Source organism: Pongo abelii, chromosome 6, assembly GCF_028885655.2.
Source record: "Pongo abelii isolate AG06213 chromosome 6, NHGRI_mPonAbe1-v2.0_pri, whole genome shotgun sequence".
Classification (NCBI taxonomy): domain Eukaryota; kingdom Metazoa; phylum Chordata; class Mammalia; order Primates; family Hominidae; genus Pongo; species Pongo abelii.
Genome location: NC_071991.2, coordinates 84,005,732 through 84,023,981, shown reverse-complemented (window position 1 = coordinate 84,023,981; position 18,250 = coordinate 84,005,732). Strand labels below are relative to the sequence as shown.

Genomic DNA, 18,250 nt, shown 5'->3' with positions numbered 1-18,250 from the left:
GCAAGAATCAGTTTGTCTTATATCCCAGGAATCTTAAACATTTGGTTTTGTGCTGTCTCAATTTTTTGTGACAACCAAATTGCCTTGAAAATCTGTAAGAATATGGATGTTTAAAATTTCTTTTTAGTGAATGCAAAGTTAAATGTTTCAGCTAGACATAGTTGGGTATATTTTACCAATGGAAAATTTGTTTTGCTTCTTGTGTTTATCTCTATTTACCCTTCCCGTTACCTTTCAAGATTTATACTTTTTCACCATCCATTAACTTTGCTCTCGTGTTGCACTTTTCAAGAGAAGTTTCTAAACAAAGATTGCTATAATGAGCACTGTAATGTCATATTATCTCTGGAGACACACAAAGCTATTGTTCGATGACCTAAGTGAGGTATGTCATTGGTATTTAAGAAAATCTTAGAAATCAGAAGTTTTTAACCTTTTTTTTTTTGTTTTATAGAGCATCAGTTAGCAAGTGTAGGGAGCTAGAGAATACTATGTGGGTAAGAGAGCAAGAACCTGAGCAGATATTCTGAGTTTTTCTTTTTAAACAGCTTTATTGAGGTACAGTTGACATACATAAAGCCACACATTTAAAATAAATAATTTGATAAGCTTTGATATCTATATACAACCTTGAAACCATCACCACAACCCTTAGAATCTGTCATTCCCAGGTTTCCTCATTTCCCATTGAATCCCTGCTACTCTTCTCTTTCTGCCTTCCTTTGATCACCCCCAATTTGTAGGCAACCGCTGAGCTGTCATTCTGATTTTTTTTTCTTTTTTGAGACAGGGTCTCACTCTGTCACCCAGGCTGAAGTGCAGTGGTGTGATCTCGGCTCACTGCAACGTCTTCCTTCCCGGGTTCAAGCGATTCTCCTGCCTCCGCCTTCCCAGTAAGCTGGGACTATAGGCACACACCACCACGCTCTGCTAATTTTTGTATTTTTAGTAGAGATGGGGTTTTGCCATGTTGGTCAGTCTAGTCTCGAACTCCTGACCTCAGGTGATCCACCCACCTCAGTCCCCCAACGTGTCTGGTTTGATTTTGAGTACATTTCTTTATCTGTTTTCCAAATTGGAATAAGAGGCAAGATTTCATTTGGAGGGGGAAAAAAACTACTGCTTTTTAAGTCAGGATATCTGGTTGTTCCTTTTAAGACGTAGACTAGATTCTACTAAGTCTACTTAGATACAATCAGATCAGTATAGCTGTTACAGGTAAACTAATTGACAAAGGTCAGAGCTCACAATCCAAAGCTATCCTTAACCCAGTTGTGGAGGCAGAAAACACTTCCCAGGTACAACTTTATCTTAGTTGTTAACTGTACTTAATTAGGAAGTACTACCTGAGCTCTACCAAGTTAGCTGTTGGTCTTGGTGTATATATGAAAATTGAGTCCCTCAGGGATTTTCTTGAGTTTTTTTGAGCTTCATTGACCTTCCTCACTTGACTTGTATCACAGGAACTATCTCCCAAACTCATCACAAACTAGCCATAAGAAATGTATGGTAAGATTTAAATTTGAAAGATCTAATTATTGGTTTCCTTAGTACCTTCTAGCCTACCTAGGATTCTCCTTTCCACCCCTTCCAATTTTGTCAAATCAAGCACCAATAAAAGAAGTTCCATGTTGGGTGATTGATATGTTGATGAAATCATTTTTTAATTATCACAGTGTTTTCATAGGCACATAGAAAAAGAAACTCCTATCTAAAACCAAGGAATCATTTTTAAAGGTCCTCAGATAGTTTGAAAGCCCCTCAATCTATCTTATTCTTCCCAAACTTTTTATTAGTACAGCTAGATGCTTTAGTGCAAGCTTATCCAACTGTGGCCCACAGGCTGCATGTGGCCCAGGACAGCTTTGAATGTGGCCCAACACAAATGCATAAACTTTCTTAAAACATTATGAGGTTTTTTTTGTTTGTTTGTTTGTTTTTTTGCTGTTTTTGTTTTAAGCTCATCAGCTGTCATTATTGTTAGTGTATTTTTTGTGTAGCCCAAGATAGTTCTTCTTCCAATGTGGCCCAGAAAAGCCAAAACATTGGACACCCCCTGCTTTAAAGTATCGATGCCAAGGGCTGAAATAAAAGGGAATAGCCAGGCATAGTGGCACATGTCTGTAGTCCTAGCTACTTGGGCAGCTGAGGCAGAAGGATCACTTGAGCCCAGGAGTTCAGGAGTTCAAGACTACAGTGAGCTATGATCACACCACTGCACTCCAGCCTGGGCAACAGAAGAAGACTCTGTCGATTGATTGATCGATCAATCGACAGATTAGATAGAAATTATTATTTTCTAGCCAGACTAGAATTTCTTTGCTAATATTGAGGATAAGAGCTCAGGTTCTGGATACATTAGGTCACTGGGTTGTGAATTCCAACTCTGCTATTTATTAGTTGTTGATTTAGGTAATCGGTAGCTTGCCTGTTCCTCAGTTTCCTAATCTATAAAGTGGTGATAATAGTACATGCTTCCTAGGATTATCATCAGTTTCTTAAATTTCTTAATGTATGTAAAGTGCTTAAAACAGGATCTTGCATATAGTAATCGCTCAATAAATGTTACTTATTATCATATTCCTAAGCATTGTAATAAGCAGAGAGAGCCTACCTATGATATCATCTGTGAATTTTACCTGCAAGATAAAAATATAGGTAAGGTTTGCCCCAGATTTATCTCTTTTAGTGACATTTATCAACTCCATGTTCTGCTCATAAATTTTTATTAAATTGTGTCTTGATGAGAAATAATATGGCCAACAGAACTGATCCTGTCTTCAATGAGGTCTTCTCAGTTCTGTAATTTAATTCCCCAGAGATGATTAAATCTTCTCTGATATTTTAAAATATATAAAATTCAAAACATCATCATGTAGTAACTATGTCTAAGCAAACTGTGAACTTTGACAAGGGACTATACAACTTCCCAGGGAATCTATTCATAGCTAAAAAGAAGAGAATCTTGTTATGTGAAAAAGGAACTCTACAGTTAACAGTTCTCTACTTTTAGTCTTAAGACTTTTTTTTTTTTTTTTTTTTTTGATTTGGAGTCTCACTCCGTCACCCAGGCAGGAGTGCAGTGGCACCATCTCAGCTCACTGTGACCTCTGCCTCCCGGGTTCAAGTGATTCTCCTGCCTCAGCCTCCTGAGTAGCTGGGATTATAGACACCCGGCACCACACCAAGCTAATTTTTGTATTTTTAGTAGAGACGGGGTTTCACCATGTTGGTCAGGCTGGTCTCGAACCCCTGACCTTGTGATCCACCCACCTCGGCCTCCCAAAGCGCTAGGATTATAGGCGTGAGCCACCGCGCCAGGCCACAGTATACCTTATATACCTTGTATATCACTGCTTAGCACAGGAGTGAAAATGGCACTTGTGAAAAAATGGATAAGGATCTACCAGAGGTTGAAGAATGCCAAAGAAAAAAAAAAGTTAATTCCTGGAAGCCAAAGAGAATTTGAAAGAAGGAAATGTTCACAGTGTCTCATGCTCTAGAGAAATCAAGGAAGATAAAAACTGAATTCTTTAATAAGTTGGGCTAATGGGTAGTCATTGTGGCCCAGTGAAGAGGTGATAGCAGCCAGATGCTACAGATTGAGAAGTGAATGAGATGGGCTTGAGGAAGGAATAACAGATCATCATAAACTATTTTGTCAAGAAACTTTGATGTGAAAGAAAAAGAAAATGGAAGAGAGGCATGTGGTTAGTAAGGGTTTTTAAAATGGGAAAAACTTGAGCATGTTTATTGTGCCCAAGGTAAGAGCCATTAGAAAGTAAAAGAGAGAAAGGATAGGTTATTGGATAGTGCAAGTCCCAGAGCTGGCCAGAGGATGTGAGGATTAGCCTGGGGGGTAAAGAGAAAGCTCTCCCTTTCACAGAAGTGAGTGGGAAGAAAGGAAAGAATGCTAAAGATACTGCTAGGTTTGAGGTATGGTAGAGAGCACTTGGAGTGAGAGAACTGACTGTTGGGGATTCTCTTTTCTATGAATTACCCAGACGAGGATATGAAAGAGAAGATGGAGCAAAGGGAACGGGCCTGCCAAGGTCTCAATAAGGTTGTTATTGTTGTTGTTGTTGTTGTTGTTGTTGTTGTTATTAAGTGCAGTGGAATTAAGAGAATGAGAGAACTAAAGAAAAAAGATACTATAGTTAGTGAAATAATCAAAATGTTGATGGTGAGGACTAAGCAGTTAGATTTAATTGCCTGGTTTTCCATTTATTTTCTCTAGATTTAAGTGTTAAATTCAATATACAGTAATCTGTACTTCAGAAGTTTGTTTCTTGCTTTTCTAAGGGCAGTACTAAATAATAATAACAATAATAATCCTTGCTAAAATTTATGAATTCTTAACTCTATGTCATACACCATGTAGATTTTTCACATACATAATCTGTTTAACAACCCTGGGAAGTTCACATTATTATCTCCATTTTACATATGGTGAAACTGAGGCTTAGAGCAGTTAAATAAATTGCTTAAGATCATATGCCTTATTGGTGGCAGATCTGGAATTTTCTAACTCAGAACCCTGCTTTTAGCTGGACATGGTAGTACATGCGTGTAATCCCAGCTACTCACTCAGGAGGCTGAGGTGGGAGGATCATTTAATCCCAGGAGTTTGAGACCAACCTAGGCAAAGAGAGACCCCACCTTAAAAAAAAAAAAAAAAAGAAAGAAAAGGAAAGAAAAAAAAAGAACCCTGCTTTTAATCTAACCTTGGGCTAGCTTCTTGCTACTTTTTTACAGGGCATTTTTTCCTCACTACTCAAGTATACCTAAGTAGGAAATAAAACTTATTTTAATATTCATCTAAGTGAAATATAAAGAGAAAACCTATAAACCTATTCTTCAAAAAACTATGCTATATTTTAATGCCATCCCAAAATATCTTGAATTATCTATGGCTCATTTCTATACCATTGCCCCCTTTTCTTTAAAGCTGTAGCATATTGAGAATTGAATATGACCTTTCTGCGCCACATTTCTGAATTTTTAATTTTAAATAAAAATACTTTTTCAAATTGTTTCATATTTTTAGAGAGGATAAAGCAAAATAGAAACATAAAATATAAAACATACGAGTGTAGGCATATATGTGTATGCATATATATTGATATATAAAATGAATGGCTTAACAGATAATGTGCATTACAATTGCTGTTTCACACTTTTGTTGGTATTATTTTAATTATACTCTGACAAAAAATTCAGCATAAAGGAAAATTGGCCAGGCACAGTAGTTCATGTGTATAACCCCAGGGCTTTGGGAGGCCAAGGCAGGAGAATCACTTAAGACCAGGGGTTCGAGACCAGACTGGACAACATAGCAAGACCCATCGCTAGCAAAAATTTAAAAATTAGCCCAGCATAGCAGCATGCAGCTGAAGGCCTAGCTACTCAGAAGACTGAGGTGAGAGGATTGCTTCAGCCCAAGAGTATGAGGCTACAGTGATCTGTGATCGTGCCACTGCACTCCAACCTGGGTGATGGAATGAGACCCTGTCTCTAAAAAAAAGGAAAGAAAAGGGAAAATCCTTAGAATGTATGCACAACTTAAAATCCTTGCTCCTTTGATGTCCATTGATCGTTTTAATAGGTTTTTGAATCTGAAAATTCAAGAAGGTGAAGCTCACAACATTTTTTGCCCTGCATATGATTGCTTCCAACTTGTACCTGTGGATATCATAGAAAGTGTAGTTTCAAAGGAGATGGACAAACGATACCTACAGTTTGATATTAAGGTAAGGTATACTGCCAATTAACTGTCCAATTTCCATAATTTTGATTTTATTAAACCTTTATAACATTATTTTTTCTTTTTGTTTTATTTTTGAAAACAAAATAATGGCTCTTTTGTTAGAAACACTTTATCAGAAAAGTTGCATAAAGGAATGGTGATAAAGTTTGACGCTAAAGCGTTATTTTATAATAATAAGAGGAAAGGGGAAAGGCTAAAGTACTGGTCATTTACAAAATTTAAAATAAAACTATTTATCAGAACTTTTCATTAATTTGCCTGTTGCACTTTAATAACTGATTGATCAAGATAATGTTCAAATTAGATTTTACCTACTTTAAGTTTTCCAAAAGACATTATCTTTCATGCTCCTAAATAAAATATTTGGAAATAAAGAATTCCAACTTGGAAGTTTATTATCATTTTTATTCCAAGTAATAGGTTTATATAATGAATTATAATGTTTATTTCATCTTTTTTTGGTCTTCATTCTTTTTCAGAAGTTGTAAGTGTAGGCAAGTTACTTTCTTTTGCGTGTGTGATTTAAAAGTTACATCTTAACTGCTTTGTGCAGATTTTACTGAGTCTAATATGTGAACTTTTAAAAGACAAGTCCTACTTTTTTTTTTTTTTTTTTTCTGGAGATGGAGTCTCACTCTGTCTCCCAGGCTGGAGTGCAGTGGTGTGGTCTCAGCTCACTGCAACCTCTGCCTCCAAGGTTCAAGCAATTCTTGTGCCTCAGCCTTATGAGTAGCTGGGATTACAGGCGCCCGCTACCACTCCCGGCTAATTTTTGTATTTTTAGTAGAAATGGGGTTTCTCCATGTTGGCCAAGCTGTTCTCCAACTCCCAACCTTAGGTGATCCGCCTGCCTCAGCCTCCCAAAGTGCTAGGATTACAGGCTTGAGCCACTGTGCCCAGCCCCTCTCTTCTTTAACATAGAAAGTATCATAATATTGACTATTATGTATTATTTGGGTACCATTTAAATTTACTGTTCTAATACAGCTACATGCATGTTTCTGCTTAACAATTATATTCATCAGAAAAGTGACACATTGTATGAGAAAACATTTTAAAATTACATATTTTCTGTGCAAACAATTACATTTTTGCTTTATCATCATTTACATGGTTTTTAGATTAAAGAAAACATAAATTTTAAAAATAATTCTGTTACTAAGTTAATTGCCACTTTCCCCTTAATAATTTTTTCAGTATTTTCCAGTACTGTTTAAATTTCTTGAGACTGACAACTCCATGCATTTTATTTCACTCTTTTTCTTTCTTTGCTTTATAGTAAATTACCATAGAGGTACACTCTGTATTAGAATTTAGCATTAAAATATTTTCTTTTGTGTTTTGTTATTGCTGTTTAAACAGGCCTTTGTTGAAAATAATCCTGCCATTAAATGGTGTCCTACTCCAGGCTGTGACAGAGCAGTAAGACTAACGAAACAAGGGTCAAATACATCTGGATCTGATACACTCAGCTTCCCATTGCTGAGAGCTCCTGCTGTTGATTGTGGAAAAGGACACCTCTTCTGCTGGTTAGTATAAGACAAGTTGGAATCAGCCTAATCACCTTTCTTTCCAATAGTTATTAAAGAGACTTTGCACCTTGAGTCAGGCCTTTTAAATTGTAGTATCCTTGGTAGTATTCTTCTTAATTTAAGAAATGTGTAATAAGTAGTAATAGTTCATATTTGTTGTGTGCTTAGTGTGTGCCAGGCACTACACCAGCTATTTTTTATATATTGAATTCTCCCAACAATGCTGAGTTGAGTTGATGTTATTATGCCCATTTTACAGATAAAGAAACTCAGGCACAGAGAAGTTCCCCAGGGGTATACAGCTAGGAATTGGCAGAAATGGGATTAGAACCTAGCTGTTTGATTTTAAAGCCCATGTGCCTAAACTATAATACCAAATTGCTGACCATAGATTAGAAAATGTTTAGAGTTTAACCTTTCATTAAAAATATAAGCCTCTAGCAGTGATTCTTAACCAGGAGCTCCCAAAATTACCAAGGTCCCTTTTACAAAATTTTATCTTGGGCCCTAACAAGTAAAATTTTGATTTAGTAGGTTTTTGAGTGGGGCTCTAAAAAAAGAAAATTAAAAATTTCCCAGGAGATGCTAATGCACAATTCTAGTCAGGAATCAGTGACTGCAGGCTCGTTGTTTCTTGTGTTTTGCTTAGTTTCTAGTGCCTGATAGTACTCAATAAGTACAAACTGATGATAAATCAGTATTGGAAAGGATGTGTAACTCTGAATACTCTTTTGACTATATATGTGTCAGCCATCAGCACTCTACTTATTCACAGAAGATTCAGTTAACTGTTTTAATTAAATGATAAAAAAAAAAGCTACAGTATTTATTCTGTTTTTTGCTCATTTCCAGAATTACCACATATGCATAGATACACTTTAGGTGGATATAAAATTCTAGTCTTTACTTTTATGCTTATCAAACCAGAAACTAATTGTATCACTGCTATATAGTAGGAAGGTATAGTTATGGAACTATCCCTACCCTGGTCTACTTCTTACCTTCTCCATCATCATTAGTTAAAAGTATTTATTGAACTGCAAACCCCAGACTCTAAGTCAAGGGTCAGCAAACTATTGTCTATACTTATTATTAAACATAACATTTTGTTGGAACACAGCCACACCATTTCATGTCACTTTATTTATGTATTGTCTGTGCCTGCTTTTGGGCTATGACGGCAGAATTGAGCAGCTGAGACAGAGACTTCATGGCCCACAAAACTGGAATCCTGGTTGAAAAAAGGCTGATTTAGAGGATTAGTTGGAGAAACTATGAAGAAGGAAAACATAAATTAGGAAAATGTCTAAAAGATAAAAAGATTAGCTTTTGCAGAGATCAGAGAAAAATTAAGTTTTGAAGGGAAAAGAAGAAACTTCGATTGGCATTGTCTTCTTAAGCACTGTGGTTTCTGTGATCTAGCTTTTACCAGTTTTCAGTGTAGTTTAGCTTTTAATTTCTTGAGTTTGTCCCCATTCTCTTTGTATGCTGCAAGTAATAATAAGTTTGGTTTGACTGAAGATAAGAAAGCTAATGGAAAAAACCTACCAATATAGATCAGACTCTATAAACTATGTATATATGTCTATAAACATAGACGATGCTATAAACTGTAAATTTCCAGAATAACATTTGGAGAAATACATCAGCTTACTTTTTCTCATACCCCAAAATATCAGGCTGGTTATACTCAAGACGCATTGGAGACTATATACCAAGATCACGGGCCCTACTTTGAGTTTTATCCCAGTTCAAGGGATCTGTGAATGGCCACATGGACTAAGGTCACACTTGGTAATTATTTACTCTTTCTCCTATTCATTAAGGTAGTAGAGAACCTAACAAAATCATCACTTTTTGGACATAGCACCAGAGAGGAAGAGAAGAAGGTGACTTAAATGAAATAAAAATAAGTTTTAGTGAAGGACAAACTCAGATTTAAGTTCTTCAGCTTAATCTTTTGTCTTTCAGTTCTGGTATTTATTAAGTTATAGGATGGATTTTTTTTTGCATTGCCTACTTCATGTCGCTAGGCATTAATTTACAGTTCCTGTTTTTTTGCTTTCTTAGCTTTATACCCTTATTCATATAGTGTAAGAGCTTTGTCTATAATTTTAAAATCTAAGTAGACATTGTCATATGCTTTCTGTTGCCCTTATCTCATTTCAATGAGAAGCAAAATCTGTTGACGCAAAAAGACGCTTTGCAAGAGAGATCTTCACAAATTAAAGGCAAATGATTCTGGTTTTGCTTCTCTTTCTTCAAAAGCTCAGAAATAATTTTCTAAAGATGACTACAAAAACCATAACAAAAGACAATAATAATTTCTTCTTTTCAAGAACTATACATGACAGAAACAGTTGAGCCATACCCAGGAGATATCTGCATAGATATAACTAAATATATTCGTTGTTGGGAGACAAGTAGTATTAATAGGCATTCCCCTTCCCACCACAGGATACCCTTCTCTACCTGTTCACCAAGTTCCATGCCCTTTGTAACTGAAGCTAGCATGGTTTCTCCCCCTAGCCTTTATAATTACAATTTGTGTGATCTGGGCAAAATTATCTAAAGACAATATTCAAAACTTAGTTGGGTTCTGACTTGAAACAATGACTTTTCCTCTTTTTTTTTCTTTTTAATTAAATTAAATAAAATATGCTACTGTGTAACTTCTCTGTCTTCTGAACTGACACAAAGTGTCTCTCTTCTCTGAGACAACTCTTCACAGATTTGTTGTCAGAAATACTTCTTGGCCACCAAACTTAAGATGGTATGGTGGCCATTTCTTTCCTCTCTTTTTACTCTGGTCCCTTTTAATCACCAGTGTGAATTGAAAACTGAAAACCTTATTTGGAATTTCTCTTCTAAACACATAGACAGTCAAACATATTTTATTCACTGAAATTGATTGGCAGGAAATATTCTAAATAATAATATGGTGCTAGGTGTGGTGGCTCACGCCTGTAATCCCAACACTTTGGGAGGCCAAGGCAGGGGGATCATGAGGTCAGGAGATCGAGACCATCCTGGGTAACACAGTGAAACCCTATCTCTACTAAAAATACAAAAAATTAGCCAGGTGTGGTGGCATGCTCCTGTAGTCTTAGCTATTTGGGAGGCTGAGGCAGGAGGATCGCTTGAACCTGGGAGGCGGAAGTTGCAGTGAGCCGAGATCAAGCCACTGCACTCCAGCCCAGGCAACGGAGCGAGACAATAATAATAACAATAATAGTAATAATAAGATAGAGTTTATATTACCTAGCGGTTGAGCATTTATTTACTGAAACTGCAAAAAAGTATTTAAAAAGAACAAATTTTTGAATCATAGTGATGTACAACTTGAGAAACCACAGTATCAGGTTTCTAGTCCACTTAAGTTTCCAGTGGATCAGAGTACAATGTACAGACTTTTTAAGTTTGGAGAAAAGTCTGAAAGTATCTTTTTTCTCCAACATTCACAATAAGGATTTTGATCAATACCTACTCCTTTATTCAGAGCAGTAGTTGCATGCATCATCTCCCTCTCCACAGACCTCACAGGCCAAGGGACTCTCCTGGAGTCCTCTGGACAAAATAGATGAAGTAATCTGTATTTGTAGACCTAATAATTTGTCTCATCTTTTCTTACAAAACCAGTTTTAAGCCCTTAGATTAACAGCTCTAGTTATGGAAAAATAGATTTTTCTAGATTGGCAGTATCTAGCTATTTAAGTATCAGACTCCTGCCAACTAGCAAAACATTTTCCAGCTCTTCACAGGCCCAGAAATAAAAACATGATACTACTTATTTGGCAGTTCAATCATAAGACCTTATTTAAATATCATGTGTACTCTCTGCAGAGTAGCACATCTGCATAAATAAATACCACTTGAGGGTTCAATTTATCAAATTTCAACAGAGTACAGAGTTATAATAATCTGGGAGATACAGGACCTGCCTATGAGACAGCTCTGCCACTAACTAGTTCTGTGGCTTGGTGATAAACATCCTCTTCTAAAATAATATGATAAAATAAAGCCTTTCTATCTGATGCAGTCAACATACAGTGCAAGTTCCAGAACTATTTAGCTTCAAATTTTAGCTTATCCACTCTTTACTTGTATGGCCTTTGATAGGTTACTGAACCTTTCTGTGCATGTAAAGTGGGGATAAATAGTACCAGTTACAAAGAGATGTTAAGAGAATTAAGTGAGTAGTACATGTGAAGTATTTAGAACATTACCTGGTATACTAAAAAATGTTAGCTAAAGGGGAGAATCATAAAAATGAAGATTTCTACTTAATTCACTCAGAATTGCTTATTAATAAAAAGTTCTAAAATGGCATTGAATTGAAATTGCCAACTTCTGGGTAGGAATTTCTTCCAGCAAGTAATAAATTTTAAAACTTTAGTGGAAGGTTTTTTCCTTTTCCAGAGCCCTTTAGAACCACTGTATAGTCATGCAACCAGTTGTGCATACTGGCACATTTTCAAGAAGAGAGCCATTTCTTGATCACTTGATGTTAGGTTAACCAATCATATTTGAACTACGTGGAGGAGTTTAGATTAGGCAACTATTTTTTTTTCTTTATAATCTTTTACCAGGGTACTTTTTTACCTGAATAAACCCACCCTATTGGTGTCTCTGGCTGAGATTCAGTATGCTGTGTCCTGAGATTCCCCTCCCCATACTCTTGTTTTACTGACATTTTGAGAGCAGTTTCAGCAACAGATACCAGGGACTTTAGAATACTTGTCAACAGTCATTGGTTAAAATTTTCTTCAGGAATTTAGGCCGGGCTCAGTGGCTTACGACTGTAATCCCAGCATTTTGCGGGGCTGAGATGGGCGGATCCCTTGAGCCCAGGAATTCGAGACCAGCCTGGGCAACATGGTGAAACCCTGTCTCTACAAAAAATACAAAAATTAGCTGGGCATGGTGTGCATACCTATTGTCCTGGCTACTTGGGAGACTGAGGCAGTAAGATGGCTTGAGCTCAGGAGGTGGAAGCTGCAGTGAGCCAACATCATGCCACTGCACTCCAGCCTGGGTGCCAGAGCAAGACTCTCTCAAAAAAAAAAAAAAAGAAAGAGAAAAAAAAAAACTTTCTTTAGTAAGTTGGCATTCTAGCATCTTCACTACTTTTCTCAGAATAACCTCTCTTCCCTACGTTGATCATCTAGATTGTCAATTACTATGTTTAGTGGCATTGTTATTACTATACTTTGGAGAATTCTGAGTTTATTTTTCCAGATGCTGTAGTTTTTAAATATATTTTATAGTATTAAATGGCAACCTCGGCCAGGTGCAGTGGCTCACGCCTGTAATCCCAGCACTTTGGGACGCCGAGGCGGGCATATCACAAGGTCAAGAGTTCAAGATGAGCCTGGTCAACATGGTGAAACCCCGTCTCTACTAAAAATACAAAAAATTAGCTGGGCATGGTGTTGCACACCTGTAATCCCATCTACTCGGGAGGCTGAGGCAGGAGAATCACTTGAACCCAGGAGGCGGAGGTTGCGGTGAGCAGAGATCGTGCCATTGCACTCCAGCCTGGGCCATAAAGCAAGACTCCGTCTGAAAAAAAAAAAAAAAATGTGGCAACCTCAACCTCTTTAATTCACAGTCCATGCTGTAACTTCTTTTTTTATTTATAAGCTGCTTCTTTTTTTAATATCCTTTCTAAGTATTGCATTGGAAACTAATAGAAACTGTACCAACCAGTTATAACACCCTGAAGTGGTCCTACTGATTGGGCTCACAACCAAGGAAGCAACAAGTCTGTGTCCTCCTGTGAGGTTCTGGAAAAGAAAACCTTCTTTTGCTATCTAATACAGCACAGTCTTGGAGAGCCAAGCACATTGATAAGCAATTATGGCCTTTTGAAGAAGTGGCTTTTTTTTTTTTTTTTCAGACTTTATTTGAAAACACTGGGCTTTGTTCCCCCATGATTCTTTTTTTTTTCCCCCAGAACATTTTCAGAAAATGTTCTGACAGCAAAACCAGTATTTACCAGCGCTGATTCTGCTAGGAAATGGATATTGAATATGCTGTTTAATCTCCAGGTGAAAAAAGTCTCCAGGGAAAAAAATCTTAATAGAAATAATTTATTTCATTGATTGCATTTGTTTGTTTTAGTTACTGCAGATATATAAGGGCTTTTTGTACTTCTGGGCTTTTTTTTTAGCTTTATTGAGATGCAAATGACAAACAAGCTTTTTAAAAAAATGAGTCATGAGAAATGTAGATTCTGCATTCCCACCTGTGTTTGCAGGCACCATATGGAAACACTGTTCCTAGATCTGTGGCATATTTCTTATTTTAATGTCTGCTAGCATGTGTGCCAAATTAAAATTAACAGTTATCACAGGTATCCCTTACATTTCTGGAAAGCAGAATTGATGTTAATATGCACTAAAGTGAATCTAATGTATCCACTTTTTTTTTCATACTTAAGTTCTGATGTACATGTGCAAAACGTGCAGTTTTGTTACATGGGCATACACGTGCCATGGTGGTTTGCTGCACCTATCAACCTGTCACCTACATTAGGTATTTCTCCTAATGCTATCCCTCTCCTAGCCCCCCATCCCCCAACAGGCCCCAGTGTATGATGTTCCCCACCCTGTGTCCATGTGTTCTCCTTGTTCAGCTCCCACTTATGAGTGAGAACATGCATTGTTTGGTTTTCTGTTCTTGTGATAGTTTGCTGAGACTGATGGTTTCCAGCTTCATCCACATCCCTGCAAAGGCCGTGAACTCATCCTTTTTTATGGCTGCATGGTATTCCATGGTGTATATGTGCCACATTTTCTTAATCCAGTCTATCATTTGTGGACATTTGGGTTGGTTCCAAGTCTTTGCTATTGTGAATAGTGCTGCAATAAACATATGTGTGTGTGTGTCTTTATAGTAGCATGATTTATAATCCTTTGGGTATATACCCAGTAATGGAATTGCTGGGTCAAATGGTATTTCTAGTTCTAGATCCTTGAGGAATCACCACAGTCTTCCACAATGGTTGAACTAATTTACACTCCCACCAACAGTGTAAAAGTGTTCCTATTTTTCCACATCCTCTCCAGCATCTGTTGTTTCCTGGCTTTATATATCCACTTTTTTAAAGAGATTAGGTCGTGCTGTGTTGCACAGCTAGAGTGCCGTGGCTATTCACAGAGTGGTAGTAGCACACTATGGCCTCGAACTCCTGGGCTCCATTGATTCTTCTGCCTCAGCCTCCCGAGTAGCCATTGTGCCCAGCTCACTTCCATATTTTAATCAACCCAATATTTTTTGAATGTCTGTTAAGCTACCACTAAGTTGCTAGGAGCTCTGTAAAACCACAATTATGGAAAAGATTTCCCAAGCGCCAGATTAGATGATAAGTCAGGAGTGTAAGGAAACTAAATTACCCTTTCAAGGCAATTGGTGCACTTTTTTTTTTTTTTTTTACCATGTAACCATTTTTAAGTATGCAATTCGGTGACATTAATTGCATTCACAGTGCAACTATAACATTTCATAACCACTTTTCATTTTCAGAACTTTTTCATGATCCCAAGCAGAAACTATAACCATTAAGCAGTAACTCCCCATCCTCTCCTCCCCCAAGCTGGTAACAACCACTCTCTTTCTTTCTCTATGAATTTGCCTATTCTAAATATTTAATGTAAGTGGAATTCTAGAATATTTGTACTTTTGTGTCTGGCTTATTTCACTTAACAAAATGTTTTTACGGCTCCTTCATAGTGTAGCATGTATCCAAATATTATTCCTTTTTATGGCTGAATATTCTATTGTGTGAATGTGTGTGTGTGTTTGTATACTGCACAATTTGTTTATCCATTCATCTGTTGATAGACAATTGGGTTGTTTCCCCCTTTTAGCTGTTGTGAATAATACTGTGAATGTTGGTGTACAAGTTTGAATCCTTGCTTTCAGTTCTCTTATACCTTGGAATGAAATTGCTGAATCATATGGTAATTCTAAGTTTACCTTTATGAGGAGTCACCAAACTATTTTTCACAGCAACTGCATCAGCATTTACATTTCTATCAGCAGTGCAGAAGGGTTCCAGTCTTTGCACATCCACACCAACAACTTCTGTTTTTTTTTTAATAATCACCATTTTAACAAATGTGAAGTATAATCGATGCATTCTTAATTTCGTCTTAGTTTTTAAGACTACTTGAGTCGGTTGGTGTGTCTTCTTAACACACGTAACTTTTTTAAATTTTTTTTCCTCGAAATGGGGTCTTGCTCTGTTGCCTAGGCTGGACTGCAGTGGCATGATCTCAGCTCACTGCCTCCACCTCCCAGACTCAAGTGATCCTCCTACCTCAGCCTCCCAAGTAGCTGGGACTACAGGCACGAGCCACCACTCCCTGCCCAAGCTTAACCTTTGTAAATAAAATCTTTTAAAATAGCACTGATGGTGATGATATCGCTTCCAGATTGGGTTGTTCCCTCCTCCGAATAATATTTTTTCATTTACTGGAATAATTACCTTTGTCCTATACAATATAGCATCATCTTGAATTAAAATGGCAGTTCATCAAGGCTTTAGGCTCGTTTTAGTGTTTGACTTCTTAAATAGCTATGGAAAGAATATAAAATAGAGTTACAAATGGTAAATTGATGTTTTTAATTATTTAAATCAAAATTTCCCAAATTCCAATAAAAGTAAATTGAGTTACCCTAGCTGTTACCTGGAGATGCAGAGGTAAAAGTAACTACAATAATTCGACTTAAAACAGTGTTTTTCAAACTTTAAAATGAAGAAGGTTCATTTGGTAATTTTGATAAAATATAGATTCTAATCTGTAAATCACATGGGGCCTGTTCTTCTGCATGTCTAAAAAGCTGCTCAGTAATGGCCAGGAATACACCTTTGAATAACAAGAATTTAAAATATTAATGAGGATAAAATGTGATTGATTCAAATGTTTTAAAGCTCTGAAGGCTTGCAAATCTAAGTTATAAATATTAATCTATTTAGAACTTTTGAAATATGTAAATGAATGTACTGATTTTTTTTTATAAAAGTGGTCTAATGGTATCAAGCTTTGGAATCTCATTTTTAGTGCCTCCATTGAAATGCTCCATCTCTCATTAGTCACTGTGCCTTACTTTTTTCAACTTTAAAATTGGAAGAACACTTTCTACTTTTTTTTTTTTTTTTTTTTTGAGATGGAGTTTCACTCTTGTTGCCCAGGCTGGAGTGCAATGGTGCGATCTCAGCTCACTGCAACCTCCACCTCCCAGGTTCAAGCGATTCTCCTGCATCAGCCTCCTGAGTAGCTGGGATTATAGGCATGTGCCACCACGCCTGACTAATTTTTTGTATTTTTAGTAGAGTTTCACCATATTGGCCAGGCTGGTCTTGAACTCCTGACCTCAGGTGATTCACCTGCCTTGGCCTCCCAAAGTGCTGGGATTACAGGCATGAGCCACCACGCCCGGCCTCTACACGTTTTTTTTACCTTGATGTTGACGAAGAATATTTTAAAATTGTCTTTTCTATGTTTATTTTCTTTAGGGAGTGCCTTGGTGAAGCACATGAGCCTTGTGACTGCCAAACATGGAAGAATTGGCTGCAAAAAATAACCGAAATGAAACCAGAAGAACGTAAGAGGAATTTTAGATAGCTTTGCTGCATATTTCCTGATAGCATTCGAAAGATAATGTGGTCGTATCTTTTTTAGTCTTTATTTAAGAGGTTTTCAAATTTGTTAATGCAAGCGCTCTCCTGTTTAACATCACAATCCCTTTGACTAACTTCCTTTTGGAGATTAATAGAGTTTTGGCAAGGAGGAATCATGGACAAGTTCCATGTTTCTAACAGACTTACTTTCCAGCTGAAGTTAAACAGGGTAAATGGGGGTCCCATTTAATCCTCCTCCTATAGCCCTTTTCTTTTATCCTAGGGTGAGCCAACCAGTTGTTCTGTACTTTGTGGAAGTAGTATATGATCTGTAACGAGAGTGAGCTTCTCATATCCCTGAAAGCTTCCAGTGAAGGATACAGCAAGTTAATTTCTTGCTGTTATATGGTTCTATAGATTTACTGATGTTAAATACCATATAGACAAGTATTGTCACTGAGACTTCTGTAAATACATTATCTCTGTTAATCATCACAGAAATGATATGAGGCTGATGTTAGTAATCCTGTTTTACAGAGGAAAACTAATGCTTAGATTGGGTTGAAAGACACAGGGCATGTGCCTTATGAACAGAATGGGTTTGAATCTCTGAGGGGACTCCTTTTTAAAGCCTTCCTAATAGCAGTTCCCACATTTAACAGATAAATCTGCTTTGCAATAATTTCCCATCTTCTAAAGTGTTTTATGACAACTGTTTTCTCTCAAAAAATATAAGTGAAAATTAATTAATTCTGGTCTTTAAAAAAAAAAAAGACTTATAATGGTGTTAGCTTGAGATGTCACAAGTCACCCAATAAATCTACACTTATAGGGGCCGGGCGCAGGGGCTCACACCTGTAATCCGAGCACTTTGGGAGGCTGAGAGGCAGGCGGATCACAAGGTCAAGAGATGGAGACCATCCTGGCCAACATGGTGAAACCCCATCTCTACTAAAAATAAAAAAAATAGCTGGGCGTGGTGGCGTGTGCCTGTAGTCCCAGCTACTTGGGAGGCTGAGGCAGGAGAATTGCTTGAACCCAGGAGGTGGAGATTGCAGTGAGGCAAGATTGTGCCACTGCACTCCAGCCTTGCGACAGAGCGAGACTCCGTCTCAAAAAAAGAAAAAAAATCTACACTTATATGAGCAAAGCACATAATAAAGATGATGCCAGACTTCAGAGCATGCAGAGGCTAGAGGGAAGCAGTCAGACATTACGGTATCGTATGATAACTGATATAGTTGAGTAAAGATGAGAGTACAGAAACAATGACAAACTCAGGTTGGGGGAAGAAAGGGTGTCAAAGAATCTTCTTGAAGGCAA

The 18,250-nt window shown here is 37.2% G+C and overlaps 1 protein-coding gene across 8 annotated transcripts in view; it reads left to right on the top strand.

Moving 5' to 3' along the window:
- ANKIB1 (ankyrin repeat and IBR domain containing 1) overlaps positions 1-18,250 on the top strand; it is a 158,352-nt gene that overhangs the window by 101,499 nt on the left and 38,603 nt on the right. For all 8 annotated transcript variants that reach the window (XM_063725743.1, XM_054559496.1, XM_063725742.1 and 5 more), the window contains 3 exons: positions 5,606-5,750; positions 7,130-7,296; positions 16,823-16,911. In XM_063725743.1, coding sequence (XP_063581813.1) covers positions 5,606-5,750; positions 7,130-7,296; positions 16,823-16,911 — 401 coding nt within the window. The remainder of the gene's footprint in view (positions 1-5,605; positions 5,751-7,129; positions 7,297-16,822; positions 16,912-18,250) is intronic.